Genomic DNA, 12,568 nt, shown 5'->3' on the forward strand with positions numbered 1-12,568 from the left:
TTGAAAATTTTGCGCAGAACATGTTTCTATGACCAAACGAACTTATCCAAGGGTGGCTTGGTTTGAAGCTTAAACCAATTTTCTTGATAGTTAATTTTTCTTTATTTATTTATTTTTAATGTTCATATATGTATGTATGTACATAACCCAAAGTTTCAAACAAGTGTAAAAAATAAATAAAGAAAACATTAATTGTTAAAACTTGTGCCTTTTTATATGACCACCACTGCATGCATGTATTGCAAAAAAAAGTTTGCTGCATTATACATACATAGGTACATACATATGTTTCTTATAGAGCTGGTACCCGTGAAGTTCATAATAAATTGGAAAAAAATCGACGAGCCCATCTGAAGGAATGCTACGAGCAGTTGAAGAACCAACTTCCTTTGAAAGAAGACGAACGCAAGAAGACCTCGAATTTGGCAATACTTGGCGAAGCAATTAAATACGTTAAAGTAAGGCAAATGCCATTATTTAAATATGTCAGCGCAAGTCCTAAAAATTTGCAAACTTTTCTTTTATAGAACCTTAAAAAGAAGGACCAAGAACTTGAAGCCGAAGTGGAGCAGTTAGCTAAAACGAAAATCAATTCCCAACTTAAGCTTGTGTCTTTGAAGAGGGAGCTTGGTCCAAAGTATGAGCAAATGTTTCCAGGACCGTTTTTGGAATTCGAAATAAACCATTGTGAAAAAGGTATGAATTTTCATCCACTTTGTATATGCTTATTTGTTTAAACTGAGAGTGTGTTAGTGTGTCGGATTGATTTTACATACCCAGTAGGAAAATGGGTAATGCATTCCCCCAAGTTTCGACCATGGAAAGGTTGGCGATTACGATTGAATGAAAATATGCAACCCAATATAAGCGCATGGGTAATGTACGGTCGAAGATTTCAATCCGATCATTGTGAGATGAGTGAATAACGCAATAATCCATGCGTTCGAAAGGGTGACGTTTATTTTGAAGCAACAACGGAAGCGAAAATTGAGTCTGAGCTTAAGCTCACCTTTAATGCATGAGGTGCAATATTTAAGGTGTATTTTGTTTGTCGTAGTTCGAGAACGTTCCCTTTTATTTTTTGCATTATAATTGGGGTATTCACAACGGTGTCGTGTGTAGTAAACTTTGGAAGCTTAAATGTTTAGTGGAGTCGAAACCACAACCAACTATTTCTAAACACTGAGAATTCATAATATGACGTTGCGAACGCCCGAACATATTTTTTAGCCGTTTAAAGTTTGCGATATATGTACAACAATACGGTACTTAGGACACCGTTGTGAATACCCCAAATGGACTGTCCCGGATAATACAGGACGGATGGTCACCGTACTTATACGTGTGTTGAGGCAGTGAATTTTGGAAGTTTAGTCTAGAGAAATTTTTTCATGCCGCCACCGCGGTAAAAGCTGCAAACTGATTTTAGTAAAATTTTACAGTAGAGCAAAAAGAATCATTGAGTAAAAACTTCGCACTACCTTCAAAATTCGAAAATACCCCTACGTTACCCTTTATATACTCTATTTATTGACCTTAAAAAATAATTTTTTTTACAAAAGTTTTAAGTTATAAATGAAAAAAGGAGTTAGCTGGCTTTTTATACTAAATAAACGTCTGTTGTAAAAATTTTTATTAGAAAAAATACAATAAATTAAGATTAATCATGGAGATTAGTAGAAGCAGTTGGTAGGGACAACTATAGTACTAGCCTCAAAAGCTTTAGGCCCATTAGCATGATGTCCTTCATACTGAAATGTGAGGAGAGATTGGTTGAGTTGCAATTTGTAGGGAGCCGCTTTCATCACATCCTCTGTCTTTGCATCAACACGCCTATCAGGCGGGGAAATCTGGCTGCCAGAATTAGCAATGCCACCTTCGATGGCACGTGCAACTCGGCTCTAAGTCATGGGGTAGGTTGTGTGCTGGTAAATTGGATTTGCTAAATGCTCGCACAGATGTTCGTAAGCATTCAAGCAGTAGGGCCCTGCTGGTCTATGCAGATAATGCCGCCTGCCTAATTGCAGACCCTTCTCTATCAGTTGACTGCAGGAAAGCGCAAATATATATGAATATGATTGACACTTGGTGTGGTGAAAACGGAATGTCCGCTAGCCTAACCAAAAGAAGTGTTGTGATCTTCATTAGGAAGAGAAGGTTGGACGGCATACCTGAATGACTCGGGTTTTAACCAACCAAGGGCTGTTGTTTCGGCGACCTAACCCCGTTTAGATCGGCGATACTCTTCAATCATTGAGCCTAACGCCGTACCAGAAACATACTTCCGCTGCGTTTGCCAGAGTCGACTCCATCCTGCAATTCCTGCAACGGATGGATTCACTGAAGAACCTGTTCAGGCCTTAGGTCTCACCGGAAATGGACCACAAGCTTTTGTGGCCCCCTATTGCTCAAGCCAAAGAGCACCAGCCTCTACGGCTATCCACTCGCGCAACGAGCAGGTGCGAACTCGCACCCAAAGAGCGTACACGGCTCCAAGAAGCTCCCCTGAGCAACAGCAAACCTCCCCAACACCTCAACCCTCACACCAATCTACCACCAGCTTCAACTCGCGTGTGCGAGCCAACCAGCAGCTCTGGTTGCCCACACCATCTGCTCCGTGTGCCAGAACAGAGTTTACCGGAACGTGGTATTAGTCAAATGCAACGAATGCCTTGGTGCCACTTCCGCCTATGCTCTGGTCTACGCACCTCACGCGAATGACCAACCAACTACCGCGCCCCCTGCTGCAGAGCACTGTCGGCGCAGACAACGTTGCACCCACTGCAGCCACCCACCACCAGGCAGCAACTGCAACTGCGTCGAGTGCAGCAGGCTCAAGGTAGACCTCATGTCCCTCTCCGACGCATAGCGACCAGCCTCCCAAGCCATACGAAACTCTAGAACTGAACTGCAACGCACTTCAGAGCAATACTGAAGAGGAAGCAGTCTTTATTGGTCGGCATGGCATATTTATAGCTACGGTCCAAGAAACGAAGTTGCACAGCAACTCAACCCTGTTGAGTTGCGCCGCCAACAATGCGCTCCGTAAAGATCGCGAGCGCGATAATGGTGGAGGTATAGCATTCATCCTACACCAACAGTGCTGTATCGACTTAGCGAAGACGTCCTCGACCCGAGGGACACCACCCTAGAATGTCAGGGCATAGCTGTCCAGTCAGGTGATGTCGACCTCTAAATATTTAACGTAGACATCTGTGTTCGTATGGAATGGTAGAACCATTTCTGCACGTTTATTTGCCAAAAGGTCTTCGACGGCTTGGCTCCAGGGAGTCATTCACAATCGTGTGCTGCGAATGCCGCATTATACTAAGGCCAGCCTTTCGACATAAGCTACTGTTCCATACGGACACAGAGTGCGCTACTCAGAGGTGAAAAAAAGTTTTTTCCTTTTTTAGCTCTTTGTCTAACAATACATATCAATCTAAATTGCAGATTTTGTAAACAAATTATAAAAATTCCACAATCTTTTCATTCCAATTCCAAATATTTTAATTGTAATTTTTAGAATAATTTTTGGTATGCAGTTTTATCGCTTATTAAATTCTAGTATAATAAAGTGCACTCGGAGGTTTGCCATTACTTGCGGAGTGGCGACCGCTTTTAAGGAAAAACCTTTTTTCTAAATTTTTTGTGATGTGGAAGCGCGCACTGCTTACTACTACACCACAGCGGCCGCAGGCATTTAAATTTCTCTGTCGATTTCTATAGATAGAAACAAATTATTTTAAGGTTAGGTTAAAACGGCAGCTCTGAAAAGAGTTGACTCGGAAGTCACAAAGGCTTTCTCCAAGGTATCCAGGCTCTCGAAGAAATGGTCCCAAAGAAATTTGAGGCGTTTTCCTCAGAGTGCTGTGCACTCGGAAAATAAGTACTACATGGATTCTATCTCCTTCTCATCTCTGCAGCTTTTGCAGAAGTCGTTATACGGGGTTCCGAACCTTGTGGCCATTTCGCCGAAGGCATAACCAAAAGTATTAGACAAAGTTATGGTTATGGCACATCTATTTGGGATTTTAATTGCTGTTACGGGGTACTTCATTTGAGTCTATGGAGGCCGCAAAACAAAATTCATTGAAAGAAATAAGGGCTATGTTACATCTAAGTGAAGCTACTTACAATGAGATAAAATAAATCTTAATGTTTAAATGGAAATTTAACAATTCTTGGTACATTTTTTATAAGATATATGGCCTTTCACACATATGTATGTATGTGTGTACTAAAACATGAATAAAATTCATAAAAATTACGTTTTTAAGATTAACTTTGACTGGACGTTTTTCCATGTGGAATACCTGGCAACACTGATTAACTTCCAAAATTCAATCCCATGAGAATTAGAAACGTAAGTTGTGAATTGTATTCCCGTTACAATTCTGCATTTATCTCAGTACTTTCCAAATTTAATGGATTATGTGTTTAAGTAGAGATTGTTGAACAAATTCAGAAATTCATTTTCAGATGCAGCGCTTACCCTTCTCTTCATCGATTTGACAACGTCCACCCATTCCCTGACGTCACACAATACTTTTGTTTAAATTCACTATTGCCAACTTCGTGCTTTTCGCACCAAATTTAGTGGGTATTCAAAACGCGAAAATTTTTGAGTTTGGATGCGTTTTTGGTGCCTTTGATTTTAGTTTGAAGACACCAAATTTGTAAATCTTAAACAAATGGAAGCAAAATTTATAGCAATCGAAGGTGTGGTAAGCAACAAAAATTGAAACATAATCATGGCCCGGTGACAATCATAAGTGACAACAAAATATGTGGCAGCACCTTCAATCATACCAGAAGAAATCGACCGTCGTGCAAGAAACATTGATTTTTATTAATTTGAATCGGCATCCTTACAATAAAATTATGTATGCATATAAAGTCCATTAAATACACCAATAGAAATTTGATGCTTTTTCAAATTCAAAACTTGGCAACACTGCCTTTTGTTTGATGTTTCCTCTTTGTTTTCGAGTTCGTCTTGCTCTCTCATTCTGGTATTTGTTGACGTCACGTCCGGTTGCTCCCAGCTCCTTCACTGCAAATATCAACACACTTGCCCCATTTCAAACCATTTTTTTTTTACAAATTAAAAAAAACTTTAAAAATTTAGTCGCCAGTGGTGTAAGTCTCAAGTACTCCGCTCATCAAAAGTTCTTCTTCGATTTGCATTAAGAATGAGTACCCCACAAAACACAACAACAACAGCAAGTCCCACTACATCGGCACTTTCGTCAAAGCTGCAAACTAAAAATTCAAAGTTTTCAATATTTTTATAAGTTCGTTCGCGACCATGGTACAATAATTACAGGTATTGTGTTCCCAGAGAGCGCATATTCCGATCGGNTCCAGCTCCTTCACTGCAAATATCAACACACTTGCCCCATTTCAAACCATTTTTTTTACAAATTAAAAAAAAACTTTAAAAATTTAGTCGCCAGTGGTGTAAGTCTAAAGTACTCCGCTCATCAAAAGTTCTTCTTCGATTTGAATGGGTAGCCCAAAAAACAACAACAACAGCAAGTCCCACTATGTCGGCACTTTCGTCAAAGCTGCAAACTAAAAATTCAAAGTTTTCAATATTTTTATAAGTTCGTTCCCGACCATGGTACAATAATTACAGGTATTGTGTTCCCAGAGAGCGCATATTCCGATCTGCCTTATTTAAAAAATATCATTCTTGCCCACACTAAAAAGTTTACTGCTAGGGAAAATGGATATTTCCATACCTCATATACCATATATGTACATGTGTTTTTTTAAACAAACCTTGCAGAGAACTTATTTAATTTGCAAAAGCCGAAAAAAAACATTTGCTTGTATATAAATTAAAAATGTGTATGGCTCACTTCCTTTCATCGTTTTTTCTTTTGTTTTGAAAAATTACATGATAAAAACATAGCAAACTGCGTTAAAATGAAAATAAGGGAGCACGAATATCGATGTGAAGCAAAACTCTCTGGGAAGACAATCCCTGCTATTAGGTTTGTTCCACCAGCTACTCGAAGTCACTTCGAGTTACACATACGCGTTCCACAAGTAAGTTTTTGGGTTTATTTGATATACGCTGACAGTTTGAACTTTGCTCGAGTTTTTCTGGCAAGTAGCTTGTGGAACAAACCTATTATTGTACCATGGTTCTCGACCACGTTTGAGAGAAATAGGGTTTGCGCTAATCACGGTACCGCTATTCCTCTCTCAGTGAATTTGACAGAATCGTTGTTTGTATGACTTCACACTTGTGCAACTTGTTTACGTTTTCCTTGCAACATTTTTTCTTCTTCTTCCATTCTTGCTCACTTTTGGGCATTTCTCTCGCAATTGCACCAGTGTGATGTCACACAAAAGTTATTCTCAAAAATCCTCTCTGATAGGCGCAATCTTGTATTCTATCATTCTTAGTTCTCGACTGCCTTTGAAGTTGTGTTGATTCGCACTTTCACAGTGTGATTGTGAAGTTCAAAAAATAAGTAACATGTGCACGTGCGGGAAGCTGCTGCGCGGGTTACAAGAACAGCCCAGTCAGAAAAAACTCCGAAAATTATTCGGACAACGGAAAGAAAAGTGAATGAAATGGGGATTTTTGTCCGTTTAACGATTTCATTTTCGGACACCTTGACGATTCGTTTCCCGCTAAAGTTTGCGGCAGAAACCTAGGTCTGGAAAAGTACCGAAAATGGTTGTGCGAAGGATACGTTTTCGGCTGTTTTTCTGAAAATTTTCTGATTAAATTTTTCATTGACAAAACGTACTGGTGAGCTACGCATGCCGCTTGAGGGAAATTTGAACAAAAATCTAATTTTTTTGATTTTCTGGGCGCCATGTTGGAAGCATGGGCGTAGCCAGGTATGGGCAGCTCCCCCCCTCGCCCCCCCTAACTTTCAAATTTTCCTTATATATATGTAAAAAAAAAGTACCATGAAATGCCTGCTTAATAGGGTCGAGCCCTCCCCCTTCTAAATTTCATTCTGGCTACGCCGATGGTTGGAAGAAAACTAAAATTCTTTGCTTGAACGATTCATGCTTTCATGGTGTATGGCGAAATGGAGAAAGTCGGTTTGGATTATGTTTGCCAAGCAGCTTGTCGAACAGTAGACACAAGATAGTAAAAGCGTTGCCATATACTAAAAATTAACTATACCACTTAATTGCAAAATTTTAATGAAAGTTTAAAAAACTATAGTATACTCTAGCCTCTAGCGGCGCCCCTGGCATCCGCTAGCGGCACCCCAGGGTTCCGCGGTACCCGTTTTGGGAAGGCCTGTTTTAAAGCACACTTTAGTTACCAACTACATAAGAAACATACACACAAATACTACTAATACAAAATAAAATTTCAATCCAGTATATAGTTTGCTTCAAAAGTTATTACATAATTGATTTCTCACCTCTTAAAAATTACATAAAAAATTCACCTGTTTTAAATATTTTTTTTTTGAATTAAAACATCTTTAACTCAAAAGTTATGCAACAATTTGATTAAGCGTTTTTTTGAGGCTTCACGTATACGTCTATGAATTATATCCATAAACTACCAGCTTGATATATGTATGTAGTTTACAACAATGAAAATAAAAGCTAAATAACACAAAGGTTACCTGTTTTTTAAATTTGCCCATTTACTAGAAAATTTGTGAAAATGGATCTATGTATATGTCGAGCTCCCAAAAAGTTACTTCTGTTTAAAATCCAAATACATTTAAATTCATGGATTAAATTAATGTTTTTTTTTTTGCCTTCTTTTATTTTAATAACTGTAGAACATTTAAATGAAGCTGCGTCTCTTTCTTCTGGACGTGGTAGTATACTGTATAGTTCGTCGAGCTCGTTGTCAAGCGGAGGTAGCAATGGCAGCACTACTATGTCTTCACCAGTTGGTGCTAGTGTAAGTATTTAACAAAAACTAAAAAACTTTATATTACCTTTCGTACTTTCGTTACAAATAAATACAGATGTCATTGCCCACTGCTCTATCACCTGTGATATCTAAAACATATATAAATTGCAACATTGCAAGCAGTGCAAACGGAAATAATAGCCCCTCCAATGCCAGCGTTACATCTAAGGCCCCTGGCGTATTTGACCATCATAATCAGCAACACCAAATTAAATCACCAACTTCGGTGCCTGGCAATACTAGTCCTTCGGGTGTGCTATCCGCCAATACAACTGTTGCTTTGGCAAATGGAGCAATTGTCAATGTGAGCAATGCAGCGCTGTCTTTAACGGCAAAGAACATTTCGGCCATGTCTCTGACACGTGACTCTCCAACACCATCAACGCCATCTCCATCACCGTCATCTTCGAGTTGCGTTTCGTCGTCCTCATCGTTGATATCATCGTCACCGCCACGCACATTAAGTGGCATAATTAGTGGACGAAATGTGACTGTCAGTATTCCAAATAACTTAAAATTCGCTAGTAGCACTGGACTCGCTACGAGCCGAGTAACAGCGACAAGTGGCGGTGTAACAACTGGGAAGGGAACGTCGTCGGCAGCCGCCGCTATTATAGCGACATCTCCGCCTAACAACAACGGCGTTACTTCTAATAATAATGGTAAATAATAATTAATTCAAATTTATTGCTAGCACCATAATTATTCAAAAAGGTTCGGGGTGTCTTAAGAACACATATGTATGTATGCATGTATGTGTGTATGTAGATACTAGGGATGTTACGAATATTTTGATATGCTAAACCGCATCATTTTAAACATTCGCATTCGCATCAAATGATGCAATTGTTCAGTACGGCTGCCCTTATACTACATTCATACTTTTTCTTTCATTGCACGCCGTGTCACTTTATTGCACGCGTGAAGGTGAGCGTTTTAAAGAAAAAATCACGTCACCTCCGTGATCGTACGTAACTGAAATTTTTTCTGGCGTGAACGGTCGTGATTTAAATTTTACCGTCAATCACGTAATTTTCACATACATATGCATGTGTATTTTTAACCAAAAGAAAATCGTAAACTTACTGTTTAACTTTCAACTAAAGTTTAGGTGGCAGGGCAGTTACTCTTCGCATTCTGCAATGCGACAAGTTTGCTTTCACATTGGGGCATGCTGAAATACTCATACAATTTTTTTTTAAGTTGTCGGGTTGAATATTTTGACTCAATCAGCGTCATTGCGAAAGTCGTAAACTAGACAAAATTTTAGGCAAAGCAAAGAGCAAAAGCAAAGGCAGTTGAGTCTACGATGTAAATTTGACCTGCACAACACGATCCTGGGCTCGAATCGTCACATACGATATCGTATTACTCGTCACTTAAAAACACATTTTCGAATTATGACATACGTGAACGTACTCTTCATCGCATTCAGCTTATACGACTGACGTATCACGAAATTTTCTTTCGTAAAAATCTCGAAATAAAAAGCAGTTGGGCCTAAAAGTATACACCATGAAAAGCAACATACGCAATGTGTAATCAGCCAAATCTGACAGTATGAGGAGCATTTAACCGGATGTAGCATGTTAGGCGCGCCTGCTATTCTTTTGGAGATTTTTGGCGACAATAATTAGCGATAGCAAGTGTTGGAATCCGGCTGCTGGTGTATTCGTGTAATATTGGCAAATTATGTACATCAAAGCGGCTAATCGTAACACACGGTAAGCTGGCTGTGGTCAATCATGCAGTCATATTGAAAAGGCTGACGATGTAGAGCGCGATTTCACTTCTGCCGCTTTTTTTTTAGCAGCTACTGTGCTTTTCATTCTTTCTGAGATCGCCAATCGTTGAGCATTTAGACTGCGCTTGTCAATATTTCATAATAAGATCTTCGGCATAATGTATCTCGAAAAGTGAAAGTGTAATGTTAAATACCAACTTCGAAGCAATCGAGTCATAACCGCAACGGATTTGCAAGCGCCAATTTTCTCATTTTGTATTTAATACAAATTCTACAATTTATGTATGCACATACGCATCACTTCTTCATATCCTATTTTATCGCTGTAAAATGTTATAGGTACAGAGATTTTATCAGTACCGTACTGATTTTTCAACTCTTTTACTGATTTTATTCATTTCTTCAATCAGTACGCTAATGTCCTGATTTTTCAAAATTTGTACTGATTTGTACTGATTTTTCTATTCAAACAAAATACTTTAGGATTTTCTTAGAATTTTCACATATCGTTGGAACTTCCTTAAACTGTACTGTAAAAAGTAAGAAGAAAGTAGTTTTATTATAGTTGACATGTTTTAGATAATGTTTGATATGCCCAAGAAATTAAGATCGATTGATAAACAGACGGCAGCGTTGATCCGGATCAACTCGGGAATTAAGTGCGGTTGATCCGGATTAAGTCCGAGTTAATCTGGATCAATGCTGCCATCTCTTTAAACTTTTACATACGCAACTTTGTTTTTTATGTATACATAAATATAAGTATGTATAACATTTATTTATTTATTTTATGTTTTTACATAGCTATTGTAAGAGATTTAGCATCAAGATTCAAATTGATATTGTTTGCAACTTATGATTCTTTATTTATTTAATTGTAATAATTTTCATTTAAAATGTAATAACAGAAACAAGTTACATAAAAGTTTAGAAACTTGCACAAATTTCAAAAACATAATATTACTTCAAAAAATTGTCATACAAATTTCAAACATTTTAATTATGATACAAAAAAGAAGGTAGTTTCATTATCACTTTTTCGTCGCCTTATTAACAACCTGGCAATTAAGGTACTGGTCCAATGCAAGCTCATGATTCAATAGTAAAAGGCATCGTACAGTTCCATAAGTAAAGTAACTCTTCTTCTTACCGTTTTTTTCTGGCAGGCTGTAGGTGTGTTTTTGGCAGGCTGTAGGTGTGTTTTTGGTTATTGTATTGGTGTTTTTGGTTCAGTGTGTTAGTGTATTTTGAATAAATTGTAATAGAAATAAATGAAATTGTAATAGAAATGAAAGAAATTGTAAAAGATAAGAGCACATGCCAAAAAACAGGTGATCTCAGCTGTAGGCATATTTTGGCAATCAGCTGATAGTGTTTTTACTTATGAAACTGTACGATGGTAAAAGGTTTGCTCAAAAAACAGTGTTCTCGCTCCCTCTTGACAAAATCGGCTACCTTAGTAAGGCACTGTGTGTGGGTTCTAGTGTTTGTGCAAAGCTTTTGTAAGGGAGATAAGGGAGTGTCAAAACTCTTCACATACAACTTTCCTCGCTTTGCTTGACAGTTCAAACTTTGACAACAAAGCGTGAAACGCAGAAGGTGTTTTTTCTTCCCCGTTCAAATCGACGCGTAATTTACCCCTGACTGCTGGTCATCCTGCAATGAACAGTATTGCCATGCAAAATAAATATAATGCAAATTTATTTAACGCGGTTGTTTTCAATGGCCAAAATAAAAAAAATTAAGTTAATTGATTAACTGAAACATTTACTTTAAGGAGCTAAGGAGCAAGTGATTTTTGTTTAGCCTTTTATTCGTGTTGTTTAACAAAAAGTCGTGTAAAAAGTAGAGAATCCAAGTTATTTTCTAATCATTCGGCGATCTTTTTTCAAAATGAGAATAAAGAAAAGCTTCTGTGATGCCTACAAAATCCAATTTTTACGTATATGAATCAATCGCAAGGACTCTCATTGAGTTTAATAATATGGATAAACTAATTTCTCATTAGGTCATTCTTCTTTTAACGAAATTTTATTTTCTTCCATTCCATTAAATAAGCATACGTGGGATTGTATATTGTAATATATTATCGTAGGGAATAATTAACATAACAGTAATTGCTAAATGTACAATGGATGCCTTCTTTAAGTCATAGGGTACTAAAAAAATACATATACATTTGAAAATCTATACGTTTATAGTGTTTATATGCATGTTTTATGCTATTTCCGCAATATTAATAAAATTAAGTAATTTTTCTTTCAACAGCTATAATGCTTCAGGCATTACGAGGATGCCATTTGGTGTGAACCATTTCGGTAAAGTATTCCCACGAGCGCAACTTTGGCCGCAGTATCAACCACAGCCATCGGCGACATATTCGATTTTCTCGGAAAACTCACAGCCGATGCTACAAAGCTGTATATTGAGAGCAAGTTCAAGATTGAGTGAAGAATGCCGTAAAAACTGCATAAAAACCAACCGACTAGATAAACAAATCTAAGCAGAATATTCAATTTATTAATTATGTATACATAAATTAGCAAAAACCACCCATCACGAAGCCTATCATCAAGATATGTATAAATACATTGTATTGCAAATAATTTCATTCAGGTTTTATACACGAAAGGAAGGAGATGAGTGTTTTTAGGCAATTTACATAATCTGGCTCAAGTGGCTGTCCCAATGCAGGCTTGCTTTGCACAATTTTCTTGATTCGGTTTGCTTTGTTTAACTTTGAAATATTCTTTAGCCGAATGATGGCTTAGAACGCTGCACAGAGGGGCAAAAAAGGTTGCTGTGGACAAATCAATATTGAGAGCCCAAATATGAACCGTTGCTTTTTTTTTAAATAAAAGATAATTAAATTTCGCGTCGATCTATCCGAGGCGATCTTTTAAATTCAG

General features: G+C 37.8%; 1 protein-coding gene across 1 annotated transcript; it reads left to right on the forward strand.

The window, feature by feature from the left end:
* Window positions 1-275: 275 nt before the first annotated feature.
* Mnt (transcription factor mnt) lies at window positions 276-12,265 on the forward strand (the record flags this gene model as incomplete). The annotated part of the gene is made up of 5 exons (XM_017635158.1): window positions 276-458; window positions 528-696; window positions 7,779-7,903; window positions 7,971-8,577; window positions 11,928-12,265. Coding segments are annotated over 5 exons (1,125 nt in total), but the record flags the coding sequence as incomplete, so codon positions are not given.
* Window positions 12,266-12,568: the final 303 nt, after the last annotated feature.

This window comes from Rhagoletis zephyria, unplaced genomic scaffold (genome assembly GCF_001687245.7).
Source record: "Rhagoletis zephyria isolate East Lansing unplaced genomic scaffold, Rhagoletis_zephyria_1.1 Rzeph_scaffold_15095, whole genome shotgun sequence".
Taxonomy (NCBI): Eukaryota; Metazoa; Arthropoda; class Insecta; order Diptera; family Tephritidae; genus Rhagoletis; species Rhagoletis zephyria.